This window comes from Phaseolus vulgaris, chromosome 1 (assembly GCF_000499845.2).
Source record: "Phaseolus vulgaris cultivar G19833 chromosome 1, P. vulgaris v2.0, whole genome shotgun sequence".
NCBI classification, from domain to species: domain Eukaryota; kingdom Viridiplantae; phylum Streptophyta; class Magnoliopsida; order Fabales; family Fabaceae; genus Phaseolus; species Phaseolus vulgaris.
In genome coordinates, this window is record NC_023759.2 from 7523608 (window position 1) to 7545455 (window position 21848).

Consider the following 21848-nt stretch of genomic DNA (forward strand, 5'->3'; position numbering starts at 1 on the left):
GACTTTAGTGATGCAGTGGATCTATTTGAAGTTGTCTAAGAAGTAAATATTTTGTTAACAAATTTATTTATATTAAATTGAATTTTGATTGTACAATATATGATTTAGATCTATTTGATAAGTATACATGAAAAAGTTTGAGTTAAATATTTAATATGCCAAACATCTGAAAATATTGTGCTAAAAGTTCTCTCCGCTTACCTAAAGCTTGTTCTTACAGTGCTGGCGTGGATTGAGTAGAAATATTAATACTTTTTCACAATTTGTTAATTCTGACGGAGAACATTTTTATCCGTTAAATAAGAGAAAGATGTATGTATGATATTTTATGAGATGAGATTTACTTTTGTTTTTTTTTCTTTTTTTAGTTTTTATATAAAATACTACATATATTATTAACATTTTGATATAATCGTCCCATATTACGTATATTATTACATGTAGTTCTGTTGAGATTCATAAAAGGTTTTAAATTATAAATTGATAAAAGTTTATGTAATTTAACAATTAAAATTATACATTAATTATAGAAAAAGTTGAAGCGGCCGAAAACGATATCCAATGATTAACTTGAATATTTTATTAACGAAATAATTTGTGCTACCAGGACGTAAATTTGTGTAGTGAAAATACCATTTTAGTCCTCTGAAACGCAGCGTTTTCAGTTTTGGGCAATGATTATACATGCATGCTTCTCGGATTACATTCATTCTCCCATAGTCTTCCATCTCAGTTGGTTTTACCTTTGCCCGTGTCTTTTCACGAAGAGACGAAGAAAAAGTGAAAAACAAAAGCAAAACAGAACCTGGCTTTGCTTGCGATTGGGTTTATAAACCAATAGAAACCGCGCCACGAGAGCCAAGAAGTGGAAGAGAGAAAGGGTCTTGTAGAAAGGGCATTGCCGTAATTTCCCACGCGACCCTCTCTCTTTCTTCCCCATGTTCCCATTCAACCACTTCAACAGCAACACCATCAACAACACAGCAACAGCGACACCACCTTTTTCTCCGTTGGTGGCGGTGCCAACTGCAAGTTCTGGTTAATGGCCGCTGTAGCCTCGCCCTCTACTCCGGCGGTGCTTTTCACCGCTCTCGCCGGCGTCGTCATCGTCGCCGCGATATTCTACGGCGCCAGTAGGTAAAACAGGAAATTTAAAAAAAAAAATCAAATTAGAGCTTCCAAAACCCTAACTCCGATTTCGTTCCACTTAGCCGAAGGGAAGGCTTCTATGTGTGTATAGACATATAATTATATATATTAAATAGATAGCAATTATTGTTATCATTGTAATTATTATAGATTATAGATGAATCCTCGTGGACGAAGCCACAATCCATCTTCGAATTCGTCTCCTCCTTCTTCACCTTCTTCTAATTCTATTTCTAATTCTAATTCTTCTTCTTCTTCATCTTCTTCTTCAACGTCGTCGTCTTGGACCCCTTTGCGTTCGGTTCTATTCATTGTTACCTCTTCCTCACCGGCTTCTTCTCGTTCTTCCTTCAATCGGTGAGTTCTTCTCTCCCTTTGCTCTCTCTCCAATTTGATTTCTTTCTCTTACAGCTCTGAACCGTGTGTTTCGACTCAGATTCTTCAATTGCTCTGTGTTTGTTATTTCCTGCCAGATCTCTGTTTCTCCGCATTCCCTATTTTTTCCGTCACCTTTTCATACAGTAGAACATGTTATTCGAAATTTAAGCTCCTTTCCTTTATCCCTCCCTGATCCATTTCAAATCAATCCAACCAGATCAAGCTATGATTGCATTCGTGGATTCATGTGATAACTTACATTTTACAACAATTTATGCATTCATTTTTTCTTCTGTATCTTCGCATCAACGTAAGTTCCTCCCTAAAATACAGTAAACTAAAAATTTAGAATAAAAAAGGCTAAGGTAACAGTAAATTGAGTTACTAGTGAATATATAGGCTGAGGTTAGTACTTAGTAGTGCTGAAAGAACGTAACTGACGGGAAACTTGTGTAGTTAATTTATTTATTTTTCATATGCAAATGGAAACAGGAATTATGATAGTGTGCAAGTTGGATACATCTAACACTATATGCATTTATGTGGTTTCATTCTTTACTCAAAAATCAACAGAAGCTAACACAACTTTTGGAACTTGTGAGTTATGACACGAATGTGTTCCGTGTATTGTAGTTTGTGACATGCTAAAATTTGGACATGCTTTTTCAACTTCTACAGTAGGGAAAAAAACCACAACTAGTTGTAAAAGTTGTCGTTTCATGCTAGTGTACTGTTGTTTACTTATGGAAGAATATCTTTCTGTGCATTGTTTTTGGGATACAGTCGTATGTGCATTTTTCTGAAACCCTCGTTACTTCCGTGATTAGTTATCTCCTTATTCTCTATTTTCTAACCTGCAAGTAGTAATTAATTTCCCTGTGTTTTAGGGGCCGGCTTAAATCACCATGGTCACAAAGGAAAAGAAAACATGCTCTGTCATCTCAGCAATGGAAATGCTTGTTTACAGAAGATGGTAAATTCTGTGATGGTGGAAATAAGTTCCTGAAAAGAGTTCGCAGTGGAGTGAGTTTACCTATTCTTTTTATTGCATAAAATTATGTTTCGTATACAATATTTTTAGAATTAATTAAATTATTAATTTCTGATGCAGGGTGTTGATCCCAGTATTAGGGCTGAGGTTTGGCCATTCTTGCTTGGAGTGTAAGCCATTCATTTCTAGATGATAATAGATCTTTAATACTTATTTCCTTACATACTTGATGAATTGAATTATCTTTAAATTAATAGCTCTGCCTGTTGTTTTTCTCCATGTGTGCATTTGGAAGGATAATGATTGCCTTGTTATTTCTTTCTTTAAGAATATTAGAATTTGATCTTTTCTTTTTCACCATGTATATATTTGAAATTTATTCAGATAAAATTTGTACAACTACTGATTATACTTTAAACAAGCAGGTATGACTTGGGCAGCAGCAAAGACGAAAGAGATGTTATAAGAACTCAAAATAGGTGGGAATGCAAGTTCTATTTCCAAATGTTCGATTCATTTTATTGTTTGTGCTCTATCCATCATGTATTGTTAGACATCAAATGTATATTGTTTGGATTTTTTCTTTCCTGAGGGGGGTGTTAACATCATTTTAATTTTATTCCAAAATCTTTATACACAGAAAGCAGTATGAGAAACTCCGCAGGCAATGTCGGAAACTCATCAAGCAAATTAATGAGAGAAATAAGTTAAATGAAGTTGGTGAAATCAGCTTTGAGGGAGATGGTAAAAGTCTGTCTCCTGATTCTGGTTCTTCCAGTTCTGACGATGCAGCCAGTGCTAGGGAATCTCTTTCTAGTGAGGATAGGAGCCCTGATGTTGAACATTCCGACAATCTGTCCCGTGCCCTGTTGGAAGGGGAAGATGTTCCTAATGCAAACAACGCTGATGCCTCTACACTGGATACCGATTTCTCTGATTCGGACTCCTCTGAAGGTCCTGAAGTAATTCAGGCAGTTCCTTCTGATGATGTTCAGGAACATAACAATCCAAACGAAGCTTCCCAGGAAGTATCTTCTCCCACCAAAGCAAAAATCCCATCAAAGGCACCAACCAATGAAGATTTTTCCACCTGGCAACGAATTATCCGACTTGATGCAGTACGGGCCAATGCTGAATGGATGTCATGTTACCCATCTCATCCCTCATTATCAGACAGCAGGGCACGTCGAACTGCTGAGGCTGTTGGCTTGAAGGATTATGGTCACCTAGAGGCTGGCAGAATCTTCCATGCTGCTAGACTAGTTGCTATTCTTGAAGCATATGCACTATATGACTCTGACATTGGCTACTGCCAAGGTATGAGTGACCTGCTATCTCCTATAGTTAGTGTTATATCAGAGGATCATGAGGCTTTCTGGTGTTTTGTTGGATTCATGAAGAAGGCACGGCAAAATTTTAGGCTTGATGAAGTGGGTATTCGCAGGCAACTGGATTTAGTCGCAAAAATAATCAAGTTTAAGGATTCCCACCTTTTTAGGCATTTGGAAAAGCTTCAGGCTGAGGATTGTTTTTTTGTCTATAGAATGGTGGTGGTAATGTTTCGAAGGGAATTGACATTTGAACAGACCCTTTGCCTATGGGAAGTGATGTGGGCGGATCAAGCGGCAATCAGGGCAGGTATTGGGAAATCTTCGTGGAGCAGAATTAGGCAGCGTGCTCCACCAACAGAAGATTTATTGCTTTATGCAATTGCAGCTTCGGTGTTGCAGAAGAGGAAATTGATCATCGAGAAGTACAGCAGCATGGATGAGATCATTAGGGAATGCAATAGTATGTCAGGTCATCTTGATGTTTGGAAACTGCTTGATGATGCACATAACTTAGTGGTCATCCTGCATGACAAAGTAGAGACATCATTCTCATGACTCCAATGAACACTCCACTTTACAATCTTATCTTAAAAAAAATTATCATAGGCTGCCGGATTTCTCATCTGCATCTAAAATAAGCCCTGGAGCTGCAAGAGCTTTTGCATACGACTCTGAGGTCTGCTGCTTAAACATGTCACTGCTTATTTGCTTGATTTGATTTTGTGTCGACAACGGTGGCTAATGTGTGGATGGTTTCTTCAAATGGGAATGTCGTCTTTTTTTATTCCCTCTTGGGCTCTGCCAATTTTCGTGCCATCTGAATATCTTCGAACCATTCTTCGCTTCATCTGGATGCTTGGTTTTCGAAGGTTAAGTAACGAGTTCAAATTCTTAAACCGTTGAAGTTTTACTTAACTGCTCTTAGAATCAACGATATCATTTAGCGTTTGATTGGATTAGTAACTGTTAGTTTCAGTTTTCCGTGGGATCAATTTATTATTGGTCTTAAATTTTTTTAGGACAATAACATGTTCAAAGTGTAAGGTCGGAAGACACGCTTCTCTAAAACATTATTGTAGCAATTGGAAAAGTTCATTTTTATTATTTCTTATCAGTTTTGAAGAACCCTAGATACCTTATTTTTTTTTAATTTACCTTTCATTTTTAAAATAACTACAATTCTGACTTTACCTAATAAGAACTATTTTTTATGTCTTAGGAATTCTTGGCTGGATTACTAGTATTATCTCATAAAAAACTGACAGTCAATGGCTTTATAATTTAAAGTTTTTATTATTATTTTAATGTTTTAATGTATTTATTATCTACTATATTTAATTTTACAAAATGTTAAATATGAAACGGGTAAAAGAAGAGATTATTGGTATACCTGTTATATTTCATTATTGTAAACGAGAGTGCTACAAAGAGTCAAGTTAAAGTACGAAAAAGAATACAAGTATTTATACAAGCAAAGAAACCCAAAGAAAGAACTAACTATGTTAAGCATACAATTAATGGATTCTAAAACCTCTGTCTCAAGTTGGAAGGATTGTAAGGCATGTGACAAACATTATAATGTTTGCAATTTGATTTGCACTCGACTAAGTGAAGGACATTCCCTTGAACTAGATTTTGTAAATGTGTTTAGTAACTTCCTCAAATATGGGATTATAAGTAATATCACTAGTGTAAATAATGTTTTTTACAATCTCATTAGGTTGGTTAAATGAGAATCGGTGTAAACAAAAAATGCGGTGACATTTTTTTTATAAGTATTTGACACATATTACAGATGTTGGATATCCAACCCCAAATAATGTTACAAGTCAATCTGCAACAGCCAGGATTCAAACCCAAGTCTTTCCAGTGACTCAGGGAAGCATTGACCACTAGACCAGACAAGTTCTTTAGTCATATTATCATTTTTATTATACTTATACATATTAATATAATTTATACATATTAATATAATTTATACATATTAATATAATTTATACATATTAATATAATTTATACATATTAATATAATTTATACATATTAATATAATTTATACATATTAATATAATTTATACATATTAATATAATTTATACATATTAATATAATTATTATTAATAATAATAATAAAATAAATTATATTTATATTATTATTATTATTAATATTATTATTAATATTATTCATATTATTAATATTTATTAATGTTATAATTAATATTATTATTAACATTATATTCATATTATTAATATTTATTAATGTTATAATTAATATTATTATTAACATTATATTCATATTATTAATATTTATTAATATTATTATTAATATTATTATTAACATTATTATTAATATTATTATTAATATTATTAGTATTAGTATTAATATTCATATTATTATTAATATTTATTAATATTATTATTATTAGTATTAATATTCATATTATTATTAATATTATTATTAATATTATTAGTATTAATATTATTAGTATTAATATTCATATTATTAATATTATATTCATATTATCAATATTATATTCATATTATTAATATTAATTTTGATATAAATATACATTTAGATATTTATTGTGTGTGTATAGTAGTTTTATTTGACTTGAGTAATATTACTTTTATCCGGATATAGATAGATAGAGAGAAAAAGGAAGAAATTATATAATATTAATATAACTTTAATACTATAAATACATATATATTGATTAATATATTTCTTTATTTAATCATTAATTTTTTAAAACTCATGGTTAAATTTAAATTTACTTTCATATTATATATATATATTAATATAAAATTATTTGATATCTTATTTTCAAATATAGGTTATTATGGTAGTTGTGAAGTTTTTGTTAGATGGCTATATAGATGTTTGTATCTTACACTTCTTTTCTGATTTGAGATTCTTGTATAAGGATTGAAATATCCTTAAAATGTTTTGTTTAATTTTTTTTATTCTTTGTCGATAAAAAAAATCTTATTTTCAAATATTTACTTACATAGATTAAAATTGATATAATGTATAATTTTTAAAATATTTTAAATTATAAATTATTTAATCACTTTGTCATTATGATTTATATATTAGTAGAAAGGGTTATTTAGTAACAACTTTTTACATAGATTTGTGGAATAATTAATATAGTTTAAACTATAATGATATGCTAACTAGTCATCTGTATTAGAGATTTAATTAATAGTTAATGTAAAAGTCATCATTTTATGTTAAAAGATAATATTGTTTGTTGACAATATTCTTTACTATATATAACACACAAGTAAAACCAACTACCTATAATGAACTTAATTAAGTCAATATGATCGTAAAATAATAATTAATATGATAGTTGATTTTAATGTAATAGGTAATATGATGACTATGAGTATGACATATATTAAATTTGATTCATACTAATAGATAATATAATAAATTATGTTTAGATTCAAGTAGATTATAGATAAATTAAATGTGATTCATATGTTAATATTGTTAGTATCATTAATATTGTTAGTATTATTATTATTATTAGTATTATTAGTATTATTAATATTTTTAGTATTATTAATATTGTTAGTATTATTAATATTATTAGTATTATTAATATTGTTAGTATTGTTAGTATTGTTAGTATTATTAATATTGTTAGTATTGTTAGTATTATTAATATTGTTAGTATTGATAGTATTATTAATATTGTTAGTATTGTTAATATTATTAATATTGTTAGTATTATTAATATTATTAATATTGTTAGTATTATTAATAATAATAAGTATAATAAAAATCATAATAAAACTAAAGAATTTGCTTAGTGTAGTGGTTAAATTTTACTTGGTTGCTGAAAGATTGCTGAAGGAACCTAGCTTCGAATCCCATTCACTGCTAATTTTATTTTATGGTGCTAAAATCCGTATGTAATACCTGTTTACATACGGAATTTAATTTGTATGTAATTCGCGTTTTTCTTGTAGTGTTAAGTAAAATCTATATTAAAGGTTCTTAGACTATTCGGAAAAGTAGACCACCTAATAGTACAAGATTGTCTGTCTTGATCAACATTTTTGTCATTTTCTTGAGGTGTTTATCTTCAAAGTACCAAAAGACATCAGATTGTTTTTTCCAATCATTATAACTTCCTGATGTTGGTTGACGTTTTGACTTCTCCAACCACTTTGAAGTGTCTTATTGAAGTTAGATATACAATTTAAATTATATAAACAAAACATTATATGAACAGTTGTATTAACTTTGAGTTGAAAGTTCACTTTGAGATAGACTTCGTGTTGTAATCTCAATTTTATACTTATTGAGTTTCTGTTCGTGGATGTAGGTTGGAGTTAGTTAACACTTCAACTAAACCACATTAATTCTCTATGTGATTTCTTTGTTTACTCTTCTTGTTTACCTTCTATTTGTTCTTAGGGGTTTCTCTATTATAGTCTGGATTGTTTGTGTGGTAAACGATTTAGAGACCTATTTCCTAAAAAATGGTGCAGTGAACATGGAACGAAGGAAACTCAATCATCATGACTTCAATAAAGTATGAGGTTGAGAAATACACTACCTTGAATCAATTTTAGGTTATTGCAGTTAAAGATGTGTGTTCTTCTGGTTCAATAAGCATCCTTGAAGCTTTGGAAGGAGAGTTCAAGCTTGATAGAATCATGACTGAGAAGGACAAGACTGAGTTGATGGAGAAGGCACATAACGTGATTGTTCTAAGTTTTGGTGACAAGGTGTTAAGGCAAGTATCAAAGCAGAAGACCGCAACAGGGTTAGGATGAAACTTGAAAACTTGTATATGACTATGTCTTAGTGAACTGTTTGTACCTGAAGCAGGTGTTGTACACATATAAAATGAGTTATGAGAAGGCAATCAATGAATAATGAATAAATTTAATAAATTGATTCTTGATCTTGAAAATATTGATGTGAAGATTTAGTGTTGTCGTTGTGTTCCCTATCTAAGAAACATGATCATTTTAAAGAGACCTTGTTATATGAAAGAGAGACTCACTATTGAGGAGGTTCAGGTTGCCTTGAACTTAAAAGAGTTGAATGAGAAGTTTGACATTAAGGCGTCCAATGTTGGCAAGGCATTGTAGCAAAAGGGAGGTCGTCTACTAGGGACAACAAAAGAGGAGTTAGGTGAAGGTTGAAGTCTAAGCCTCGTGGTTGAAGAGTAGTGAACGTCTACAAATGTTATCATTGAAAAAGGAAGGTCACACGAGGATGTATTGTCCTCAAAGGCAGAAAAAGGCTAGTAACCCTGATAGATCGTCTAGGTCTGGTAGATGGCCCTTAATGAAGTAGCTTTGATGGAAGACAATTACGTATCATTATAGGTCCTCATGGTATCATTTAGTGTTAATGATTGTGAATGGATCATGGAATTTGATTGTTTGTTTCACATGACACCTAATCGTTTGTGGTTCCAACAGTATACATAACTTGAAGAAGGGTCTATTCTCCTTGAAGATAACAAGTCTTGTAAAATAATTGGTATTCATCTACATGATGGAATTGAGAGGATGCTTGAAGAAGTCGGGTATGTACCTTGCTTGAAGCAAAATCTAATATCACTTGGTGAACTTGAAAAGAAGGGGTATGTGTTTAAAAGGTAAAAGGGAAATATTGAGGGAGTTGAAAGGGTTCATGGTAAAGGAAGAAAGGTACGCCTTGGAAGGTGTTTGGGTTAGGTCTACTAGTAATAAAATCGTCTGCTCCAAGACAGAGTTATGACACAGACAACTAGGTAATGTAAGCAAGAAAGTCTTAGTGGAATTGGAAAAAGAGGGCCTGTTTGGGAGTGACAAAATTGACCAACTGACATTCTGTGAACAATGCATCTAGAAGAAAGCATATAAAATATATTTTAACATGGGTTAGCAGAGGATGAAGGGGACCCTTGATTATGCTCATGATGGTATGTGGGGACCATTTCCTACTCCTTCACACTCTAGGACTATATACTCTTGTTGATTGATGATGATTATTGGAGGAAGTTATGGATCTACCTTGAGAAGACCAAAGATGAAGCATTTAAGAACTTCAAAAGCTATAAGCATTTGGTGGAGAACCAAATTGATAAGATGGTGAAATTTTTTAAAACTAATAATGGTCTTGAGTTTTGTTTTGAACTATTTAACACCTTCTACATAGAGCATGACATAACTAGGCACCAAACTATTGCTTGGACTCCTCAGAAAAAATGACCTAGTAGAAAGATCCAATAGGACCATCCAGAAATGAGTGAGGTGCATGACATTGAGCGTTGGAGTTCCAAAAACTTTTTAGGCTAAAGCTACTGCTATTGTTGCTTATCCAATAAACATATGTTCTTCAACTACATTGGATATGAAGACTCCTAAAGAAGTTTGTGTTAGAAAAGATGGCTTTAAACTAGAGGGGGGTGAATTGTTTAAAGGGGTTTTCGCAAACTTTTCAAAGCTAGAATGAATTTATTTCAGAAACCAATTGATTCAGCAATTCAGTTAGCCAAAACAGCAAGCAAAAGTTGTAGTACCAGAAAAAACAATCGGTTGTTTATTCGAAACAATCGGTTGTTTATACCAGCAAACAACAAACAAACTGAAATTAAAGAGTTAGAGATAGAGAGATTGTACACAGTTGTTTATACTGGTTCACTCCAAACCAGAGCTACATCCAGTCTTCTCAGAAACCCTGAGGAAATCCACTAAGCAACCACACCTTGATCACTTACACAACAACCAAGAGAATGACCTTGAAAACCTCAAGAAACACACTCTCCTTGGCCAACACTAAGATTGCTGATCTTGAACACCTCAAGAACACACAGCCAATCTCAGCAAAACACACAAACGAATTGTTCAGCAGATTACAAAGATTACACTTGTTATAAATGAATATATGAAATCAATACAAGTAGAATCCTATTCCAGCACCTTGATCAATCTCAAAACTCTTAAGCAATCTCAAAACTCTTTGAAAAACTCTTAGTAAAACTTTGTCTCAAGATTCTTAATTCTTAAAAACAATTTTTCTGAATTTATACAAAGATATAGTTTGTTATCAAATCTTAACAAACTCTTAATTGCATTTAAAATAGATTGGTCAAAGCATTTAATGACTGGAGCGTATTCAGTTAAAGCATTTAAAGCTCAGTCAAAGAAAACAGTTTTTCTGTTATGGTTCCAAAACAAACAATCGGTTGTTTCCTCGAATCAATCGGTTGTTTTGTTACTTAACAATTTTAACCATTCAAAAACAGTTTTCAAACTTTCTCACAACACCTAAGTGTAAACAGTCGGTTGTTTCGACAAAACAATCGGTTGTTTCAACTTAGTTTAAAAAACATTTCACTTTGATAAAGATTGAGATGGTAATTGCTTGAGATTTAATCTAAGGGTGGATTACAACATTAAACTACCCCAGAACAAAGCTTAAACCAGCACAACAACACCAAGCAAAGCAGAGGCTTCAACATCCTTCAAAGGTTTTGGATTCTTCAAAACATTGAACACCACTTGGTTCAACAATCTCCCCCTATTTGATGAAGACAAATCCCTGATGCTTGTGTTGTACCTGATTAAATCTGAAGCAATTCCTGTAATAGAACTTTGAGCAATACATTGAACTTCTGATATTCTGTTAGCATACAGAAAAATATTTAAAGCTTAAAACAGTTAATATCAGAGACAAAATACATATTACCCAAACTGTTTTTAACAACTTGAAAAACAGAAACTTAAACAAACTGGAAACACAGCATATATCTCCCCCTATTTGTCTTCACAAATAGACAAAGATAAGAGATAAAACAAGATATTGTTTCCATTACATCAGAATTAAAACAGCAACAGCAGAAGGAAAGAAATTTTAAAACCAGAAAAGAACAGCCAAAAACAATCGATTGTTTTGATGACCAATCAGTTATTTTTTCTTCATTCTTCTTCATCAGCAAACTGAAGATCAAAGATTTGATTCTGGACAGCTTCAATCTGTTCATCCAGAGTCATAAACCTTGCATCCATGTTGTCAAACCTTGTGTCAATCCTCTGGAAATTACTAACACAGAGATCATGAAGGCTCCTTTGATTTTCAGCAAAGCTATCTAGCCTATTCACCATGAGTCTTTCAAAAGGAGACATGGTTTGCATTCTTTCTCCTTGATGTCCATCATCAGCACTAGGTCCTGCATCTTGAAAATTTTCAGTTGGATCTTCATGTTGAACATCCATATCAGCAGGTTCATCTTGTTCAAGATGAGCAGCACCACTAGATGAGGCACCATGATCACCATCCTTACTTATCCATTTTCCACCTACTTTTGTAAAGCCCATCTTGCTGAGTGATCCATTGTTCAACTTTGAGTTGACTTGACCAGCTCAGAAGTTTCATCTTCAAGATTAACTTCAAAATAGAGTAAAAACTTAGATATTAAAACAGCATAGGGATAATGGTAATCGCCTAACCTCATGGCTTTTTGCATATGTTCTTTGATTATGTGAATCCAATTGATCTTGACTTTCTTGGTGATGCAGAAGATGTAAACCAGATCTTCTTCAGTCAACACAGAGTGATTACTCCCCCTTGGAGTTAGAATCCAAGTTACAATGAGAGCAAGCAACCTCTCATGAAGTTTCAAACCTCCAACCGAGCATGTGCTGACTTGAGATTGATTGTTCTTCAAGCAACTTTTGTAGAACTGGATTTTGTTAAAATCTTCCACCACACCAAGGTTTCCCTTGTTGATTCTCAGACCAGAGAACTTAAGCCCAGCAACAGCAGCCCAAACCTCATGAGTTATCTCCATTTCCACACCTTTCACATGAGAAACTAGATTGTTTCCCTCAAACTTCAAGTTGGTGTAGAATACCCTCACCAAATCTGGATAGATGTTCCCTTTTAGTTCCAGAAATTTTCTGAGAGATTGATCCTTGAAAAGTCTTCTCACATTGTCAAGCTTTTGACTTTTTAGCCAATCAAAGCACACAACCTTGGGGTTGTTTATCTTCTTGACACTTGTTTCATACCTATGCTTCTCAATGAGATCGGTGTCACCAGAAAACCAGCTTTAAAGCCTTCCTCCAGACCTTACAGCTCTGGTTTTGACTCTCTTAGAGGTGGGAGGGGTTGATTCCATGACAGCAGAGACGAAAACTAACTTCACAGAATTTTTGCAAGAGATGGTGCAAGAGATATTGCAAGAGATGTTGCAATTGGTTGTTCTTGTTGAAAGAAATCTGCACCTGATTTTATAGCAGTAAGAGAATCAATTTGAATTTAATTTCATTCAATGGGTACCTGATTTTCAGAGAGAGAGGACTTGACTCTGTTCTGCACAGAAAAATGTCAGAAAAAGCTGAAAATCACATGGTCTTCACATGTGATCTTTGACTAGTCATTAAGGCTCTTGAATTTCCAAGATTTTGGAATATATTCCTTTATGATTGTAGTAACTTCTTTCTGATCATGCTCAGCTTTCAACACAGATCTTTTGACCAAGATTCTCCCTTTGAAATTGATCTGCAACGGATAGAATTTCAAAAAGCAATTAAATCAATTTCTTCACAGTGCTGTCAGACTCAAAATAATCGGTTGTTTCGAAGAAACAATCAGTTGTTTTTCTGCAGCAGTTAAAAACTTGATTTTGAAATTTTTAACCATAAACAGAAACAGATTAAAGCACATGACATTGATTAAAAGAAAATTAATCACAAGAAAGAACTTTGAAACAGAAATTGACAACAAATAAAGGAAGGTCTTATCCTTGTGTTGTTTCTTCAATGAGCCAATTGCTTGTTGATCAAGAAAACTTCTTTTCACCATTTTGATCTTTTGCATAGCATTGATTCAGCTTCAATGACTGCCTTTTTCTTCAACAGCTTGATCAGATGGCTCAGTTCTTCTCTTTCTCTTTATTTTTCCTGCATAAACGAATTCAAGTAGCAAGATTTAGTCCCCTTACAAATTTGGGTCCATTTGGCTTTTCTTTGCTGTTAGAAACATCACATCCCTTAGGAATCCATTTCATAAGACCTTTAGGAACATAATATTTTCTAATTTTACAGAATCTAACAGAGTGGCATTTCTTCATGCAATAAAAGCATGTAACAACCGGTTGTTTTTCTGATTTTCTTAAAAAACTTTTTGAAAACTTATCTTGCTTGTTCTGTGGATTGAAGCCTAAACCAGCCTTTCCAAAAACACAGCTTTGAGATGCCAAGACATTCTCAAAGTTTGACTTCCCTTTTGAAAGCTTGTCCACAGTTTCAACAAGATAGTGAACCTTTTTCTCAAGATTTTCACAATTTGTGCAAATGAGATTATCACACTTGCAAGAGGCATTTTTGAAATGATTTTCCAATTTTTCAAAATCAATTTTTGCTTTTCTCAGATCCTCTTCAAGTGATTTAACTTTCTTTTCAAGCCCACTGTTAAGATCTTTCAATCGGTTGTTTGAAAGAACCAATCTATTAGCTTCATCATGTGTTTCTTGAAAAGCTTCAAGTAATTCACTATAATTTTGTTCATTTAAGGAAGCACATGAACTTACCTCACTTGAACTACATGAATCATCATCATCCTCAGCTACTAAACATATGTTAGCTTTTTCATCTTCACTTGATGAAGAACTTGATGATGACACCTCATTTTCATCCCAAGCAATGTAGGCTCTTTATGTCTTGCCTTTCTTCTCCTTGTAGCTTGTCTTTTTCTCTTTGCTCTTGTTGGGACAATCTGCCTTTATGTGACCTTGCTCACCACAACCAAAACAAGTATAGTTATTTGAATTAAATTCATTGGGTTTCTTGTTTCCATACTTATCCTTGTTGTTGTCTTTGTTGCGGTTTCTCTTTAGAAATTTGCTGAATTTTCTTGACAGCAAACTAAGATTTTCCTCATCACTATCATCACTTGAATCTTGCTTTCCCTTATGTTTGGATGCTTTCAAGGCTATGCTCCTTGTGTGCTTATCTTCACTTTCTTGAACATTGAGTCTATTCATCTCTAGCTCATGTTCCCTAAGCTTTCCAAACAAAGAAGCAACACTTAATGATGTTAGATCTTTAGATTCGGAAATAGCAGTTACCTTTGGTTGCCATGCTCTATCAAGACATTTCAAGATCTTGATGTTTAGCTCTTCTTTGTCAAACGTCTTGTCTAGGCTCATAAGGTGATTGATGATGTGTGTAAACCTTTTCTGCACCTCAGCTATTGTTTCACCTTTAAGCATTCTAAACATCTCATACTCTTGGATGAGAGCATGCTTTCTAGCTCTTTTAACCTCATTTGTTCCTTCATGAGTGACTTCCAAAGTGTCCCACATTTCTTTTGATGATTTGCATTGTGAGACCCTGAAAAACTCATCAGAATTTAAAGCAGATGTTATAATATTTTTGGCAATGCAATTGAATTTGGCCTTTTTGCTTTCTGCATCAGTCCATTGAGACCATGGCTTCTCAATGACATAACCATCTTTTTCAAACTTTGGGATAAAAGGACCATTTTCAATTGCATCCCAAATTCCTTTGTCAAGAGATTCCATAAATATTTTAATTCTAACTTTCCAAAACTGGTAATTCAAACCACAAAACAAGGGTGGTCTGTTTATTGAGGCACCTTCCCCAAACGGTAGTCTATCAGCCATTTTAAAATATTTTAGGATCAACTTGAATGACTTTCAAGAACCAAGCTCTTGATGCCAATTGTTAGAAAAGATGGCTTTAAACTAGAAGGGGGGGGTGAATTGTTTACAGGGGTTTTCACAAACTTTTCAAAGCTAGAATGAATTTATTTCAGAAACCAATTGATTCAGCAATTCAGTTAGCCAAAACAGCAAGCAAAAGCTGTAGTACCAGAAAAAACAATCGGTTGTTTCTTCGAAACAATCGGTTGTTTATACTAGCAAACAACAAACAAACTGAAATTAAAGAGTTAGAGATAGAGAGATTGTACACAGTTGTTTATACTGGTTCACTCCAAACCAGAGCTACATCCAGTCTTCTCAGAAACCCTGAGGAAATCCACTAAGTAACCACACCTTGAAAACCTCAAGAAACACACTCTCCTTGGCCAACACTAAGATTGCTGATCTTGAACACCTCAAAAACACACAGCCAATCTCAGCAAAACACACAAACGAATTGTTCAGCAGATTACAAAGATTACACTTGTTACAGATGAATATCTGAAATCAATACAAGCAGAATCCTATTCCAGCACCTTGATCAATCTCAAAACTCTTAAGCAATCTCAGAACTCTTTGAAAAACTCTTAGTAAAAACTTTGTCTCAAGATTCTTAATTCTTAAAAACAATTTTTCTGAATTTATACAAAGATATAGTTTGTTATCAAATCTTAACAAACTCTTAATTGCATTTAAAATAGATTGGTCAAAGCATTTAATGACTGGAGCGTATTCAGTTAAAGCATTTAAAGCTCAGTCAAAGAAAACAGTTTTTCTGTTATGGTTCCAAAACAAACAATCGGTTGTTTCCTCGAATCAATCGGTTGTTTTGTTACTTAACAATTTTAACCATTCAAAAACAGTTTTCAAACTTTCTCACAACACCTAAGTGTAAACAATCGGTTGTTTCGACAAAACAATCGGTTGTTTCAACTTAGTTTAAAAAACATTTCACTTTGATAAAGATTGAGATGGTAATTGCTTGAGATTTAATCTAAGGGTGGATTACAACATTAAACTACCCCAGAACAAATCTTAAACCAGCACAGCAACACCAAGTAAAGCAGAGGCTTCAACATCCTTCAAAGGATTTGGATTCTTCAAAACATTGAACACCTCTTGGTTCAACAGTTTGGTCAGGACTGATGGAAGAGTGCCTTAATCCTTTGGAGAATTGTTGGTCGAATTGGTGGAAGCTTTATGGATGCTCACGGTCAAGGCTCTCCTAGAAGATGTGGTTGCCTTGGAGGTGTAGGTTAGGTATGACATGTGAGTGGTGAGGCCATCTCACTTTGGTAAAATAAAAGTTTTAAGATCAATTGTCTATCCTAGAGAGGTAGGAGACAAGTAGTGAGATTGGCACAAAATTGGCAGCAATTCACTATTAGATTAATTTTGTCATTACATGAGCCAAGCCCTCTTATTTATAGTGTTTAGAGGGCTAGAAATTCTAACGAAAGTGGAGGGAAATTCAAATGAATTCCCTCCTAAAAAATGGCACCCAAAGAAGCACATGGGAGGGGTGTGGCTAGTTTGCATGTTCACCCCCTCTACGGGCTTTCTAGACCGGCCTTTGTAAATTTAGAAGTTTTTTTTAGAAACTCTAAGTTTACCTAGGTTGGTGTTTTAGGTGCCAAAATTAATTCTAAGAAAAATTACAAATAAAGTTCCTGTGCTAATTTTGACAAGAAATTAAAGTCTACTATACTCTAGAGCTTATAGCATTTTAACATGTATAAGAATGTTTCTCTGCCATCAGTAGCAGCATTACAGTGGTTGGCCCAAATCTACCATTTGGTGAGCTTGCATGTGGGCTTGTGCTTGGGCCTTTTCCATCAAGGACATTCCCCCAACCTTGATCATTTGAGAATCTTTTAATTGTTGCTTATACTCACATTAAGAAAGGTAAATTGGATGGGCGTGTTGTTAAATGCATGTTTCTTGGGTATCCAGAAGATCCAAAAGAATATCGTATATGATGTGTTGATTCAGGATTCAAGAAGTGTATCATCATTAGAGACGTTGTCACCAATGAAACTAAAATGGCTTACAACCTAAAAAGTTTATGAATATAAGCCTGGAGGAAGTAGTGGTACTGAAAAGGTTATCATTAAGGTGGAGCCCAATAGACGAGACGAGTCTGAAGTCATTAGGCTGTTTGATACATCTAAAGAAGATAGACACTTAGCTAATTCTCCTAAAAATGATAAACGTTTTGTTACATGTGGTGAAGACTAATGTGTTGATGATTACAAACTTGCCATAAATAAAACAAGAAATGATTAAAACTCCAGAAAGGTATAGCTATGCAGAACTAATTGCATTGTACTTAGTGGTTGTTAGTGAGGTATATGAAAATGAACCTTCTAGTGCATTGTCTTCCTTAGCAAGTAAGGAGAAAACCCAGTGCCTAGAGGCCATAAATGAAGAGATGAAGTCACTTCATCTGAACAATACCTAGAATCTAGTTCATAGACCTAAGGGTTCTAGGTTGATCAATTGCAGATGGATTTTCAAATAAAAAGATGGTGCTCTAGGGACTAATCAACAAAAATTCAAGGCGAGACTTGTGGCTAGAGGTTTTACAAATAGGGAAGGAATTGATTATAATGATATTTTCTCTCCTATTGTGAAAACAAATCCATACAGATGTTGTAAGCCATGGTTTTTTAGCTTAGCTTGAGCTAGAACAGATCGATGTCATGTTAAGGCTGCATTTTTAGATGGAGACTTAGATGAAACCATCTACATAAAGTAACCAAATTAATTTGGGGTATGAGGCAAGGAAGATTATGTTTGTAAATTTAATAGATCTTTGTATGGTCTAAAATAATCCTTAAGGAAATGGAAGAGACGGTTTAATGAATCCATTGTTAGAATTGGTTTTGAACGTGGGAAATATGATACTTATGTCTATTTCAATTTTCTAGAAGACAATTTGTTCATTATATTGTTGTTGTTTATATTAGAATGTATGACTGAAACAAGAGGGAGGTGATTTGTTTTCACAAGATTTTTGCAAATACTGGAAGAAGATTGAAAAGATTGGTAAAATCAATCAATAGATTTATCTGTTCAACTGGTTTAATTAATAGATTAACAGTTATAGAAAAATATAAATCAATTGTTTTATCGAAACAACTGATTGTTTAATGCAGCATAATACATATAACAATTTATATAGCAGTTTATCAGAGTAAGGGAAGAGAGATTCACACAGGGAGATATATACTAGTTCACTCTTAACCAAAAGTTACATCCAATCCTCAACTTACCACTAAGAATTCACTAAGTAACCAAAACCAGATTACAAACCACAACCAATAGTGTTGATCTTGAATCCCTTAAGAACACATAACACTCTCAACCAAAACCACAGTTTCCAAGAACAACTATCTAAAACTGTTTTACAACACAATACAAAATTGAAAGAAAGAATTAGAATACACCTGGGCTTTACAAAGTTGTGAAACAATAGAAAAGAAAATTGATGTTCCTACTTCACACGCAAGCAATGATCCAAGACTCCAAAAATGATTAACAAAGCTCTTTGATCTTCTCTTGAAAACCTTTTTATCAAAACTCTCTTCTTCTTTTTAAATGATCATAAACTGATCTTTATATAGACTTTAAAAAATGGTTAAATTGTTTGATAATTAAATGAAATATATTAAACGCATTTAAATATAGTTTGAAAATCATAACAGAATTCTGTTAAAAACACTTGATTGATTTTCAAAACAAACTGATTATTTTTTTTTTCTGTTAAAAATTGAACATAAAAAGCCAATTCATTTATCGAAATAACTGATTACTTTTGGTTTACAGAAAAGACAAAAGAAAACAAATCATTTTTAAATCCTTTTTAAAAACCTAAGTGTAATTCAATCGGTTTTCGTGACAAATCAACTTGTTGAAAAACTTGTTGTAGTCACCGAACTTTAAACAAAAGTTTTTCCAACTAATTTAAAACACGAAACAATTAACTAAAATTAACACAAATTTGAAAAACAAAACTTTCAAAAGATATTTAGAATCATATGAACTTGGATCATAACTAAGTGCAAACTAACAATTCAAAATGTACCTAACTGCACACACAAACAACAAATTTTTCATGTCTTCAAGCTTGATTTGGAAATCATAAAAGCAACCTTGTTCAATAGTTTGAAGAAGATATTTTGATAGTAAGCAATAATAAACCTGAGGTACATATGGTTAAAATTGTCTTAAAAGACCTATCTCAAACAAATCCTTGATAAGTATGGTATGACAAACTTAAAACAAGTTTCCACACCTCTTGCTTCCCACTTTAAGTCAAGTGATAGTCTCCTATGATGGTGGAGGAACAATATTATATGGACGGTCTTCCATATGCTAATTTAATTTGTTTTGTGATGTATGTTATAGCCTGTTCACACCCTTACATAGCTTATGTTGTGAGTGTTGTAAGCAGGTTTATGTCTAACCTTGGATGGACATGTGAACATAATTTTACTCACACTTAGAACATCTAATTATAGTTTGCTTGGACTATAATTATGAATAAATCTACCATTTTAAATAAGATTCATATAATTGGATTTATTTAGACTTTAAGTGTTATTATTGTTAATCTTGGATTTTTAGTTACAGAAAATGGTCCAACAACTCCTCTACTAAGAGTTCACTAAAGAAGCATTAATGCAAACATCAAGTTTAATGGATAAAAATATGTAAAAAGAACTTGTTGAGAACGTCTTAAGCTAGACGATCTGATAGAAATGTCTAGTGTATAAATTTGATAGAAGAGTATGTTGATGTGAGTGAGACTGAGAAATGAAGGCCCAAGTTGATTCTTTGAATCAAAGCAGGAAACGAAATCACATCAAAAGAATTTAAGAGGATTGGAAGCTAAGTATATGGAAAAATAATAAGAAACAAAATCTACAATAAAATCTACACATGTTTGGTAAATTTGATCCTATTTGGAAATTGAATGAATAATATTTGGAAATTTGATCATATTTTAACTAATAAAGAATTTGTTGTTGAATGTACTTGGGACTTAACCAACTCCCTTTATGTTTTTACTCTTATTTTTCAATTTTTTGTTCAACAACTACACAACCCCCCTTTTAATTGACTATTCTTATTAATTAACATTTGTTGCAAATGATATATGGAGTCTGTCTTATTGAGATTGTAATTGAATTCATTGGGAGATGACTTGAGGTTAACTGACTTTGACTATACTTAATTTTTATTCATCTCCTTTATAATAGATGATTGATAATTGTCATTTTGTTATCAAATTAAAATGATATTCAACATAGACCGTCTAACACCAAAGAAATGATACTATAGATAAGGTTAGATGATCCCAAGCCATCCCACCCAACATGGATTTTAAAATATTCTAGATAAATATAAAATTAAGTAGACATTAAGTTCAACTATGTTTATGAAGTAAGACAATTTTTTTTTATATATTCAAAAAACAAACAAATATTTGATATCCTTAAGCAAAATATATATAATTATAACTTCATATTTTTATAACGATAATCGTCGAGTTCTCTTGTTTATAATGAGAGATATATTTTATAAATCTTAGTTAGTTGTTTGGCATCCTCTGAAAGTTAACTAATATTATCTAATTTTTAAAGTGTGTATTCCTCAACTGTTTTCAAGTACCACAAGTATATATCATTTTATTCATAACTAAGATTTTGGTTAGTTTCATTGAATTTACATGTTAATGATTAATAGATCTTATAACTGACTTTAGGTAAGTTACATTCCCTCTTAATAGGAGATCAGACTAACTACTGGTACACATCGCCCCCAACTTCAAGCCAAGTAGGTGAAGAGGTTTATCTAGCGAAAAACTTGGAAATAAATTATGATATAAGTTGTTCTTAATTGGTTTATGGTTGTGCATGAAAATATTAAATCGCCCAATATGACATAAGTTGCTTAATCGATTTATGTCTAGGTTAGTTTTCTCTCAACGCTTTATCGATTGTCCATATATCAAATTACCATACAAACTAAGGTTCGACAATTGTCTAAGTTAAGAAAAATGAACTTACTAGTGTTACATGGGGTTAGACTTTAAGTAAATATAGTAGAGCTAAATTGGAACTGCCTGATAAGGTCAGTCTTTATAAATACCACCTGATAAAGTTGATCACCTGATAAGGTTGATTTTTGTAGATACCGCTTGATAAGATCAATTTTCGGTAGATCTCACCTGATAAGGTCAATTTTATAGATATCGCCGACAAGGTCGATTTTTCAATGTTTCGGTTGAGCCAACAACTTGTTCTAGTTAGCA

General features: G+C 32.7%; 1 protein-coding gene across 1 annotated transcript; it reads left to right on the forward strand.

Moving 5' to 3' along the window:
• Nucleotides 1-708: 708 nt before the first annotated feature.
• On the forward strand, nucleotides 709-4953 carry LOC137813434 (rab GTPase-activating protein 22-like). Its single transcript, XM_068615680.1, has 5 exons — nucleotides 709-1506; nucleotides 2415-2550; nucleotides 2639-2688; nucleotides 2944-2997; nucleotides 3159-4953. The coding sequence occupies exons 1-5, from the start codon at nucleotides 1307-1309 to the stop codon at nucleotides 4402-4404; spliced, it is 1686 nt and encodes a 561-aa protein (XP_068471781.1). The 5' UTR covers nucleotides 709-1306; the 3' UTR covers nucleotides 4405-4953.
• Nucleotides 4954-21848: the final 16895 nt, after the last annotated feature.

Excerpts from the sequence above, each read along its gene's own strand:
- LOC137813434 (XM_068615680.1), top strand. The coding sequence starts at position 1,307 with ATGAATCCTCGTGGACGAAGCCACAATCCATCTTCGAATTCGTCTCCT. Across the intron at positions 2,551-2,638 it reads TGAAAAGAGTTCGCAGTGGA|GGTGTTGATCCCAGTATTAG; the intron begins GTGAGTTTACCT and ends TTTCTGATGCAG. Across the intron at positions 2,689-2,943 it reads TGGCCATTCTTGCTTGGAGT|GTATGACTTGGGCAGCAGCA; the intron begins GTAAGCCATTCA and ends TTAAACAAGCAG.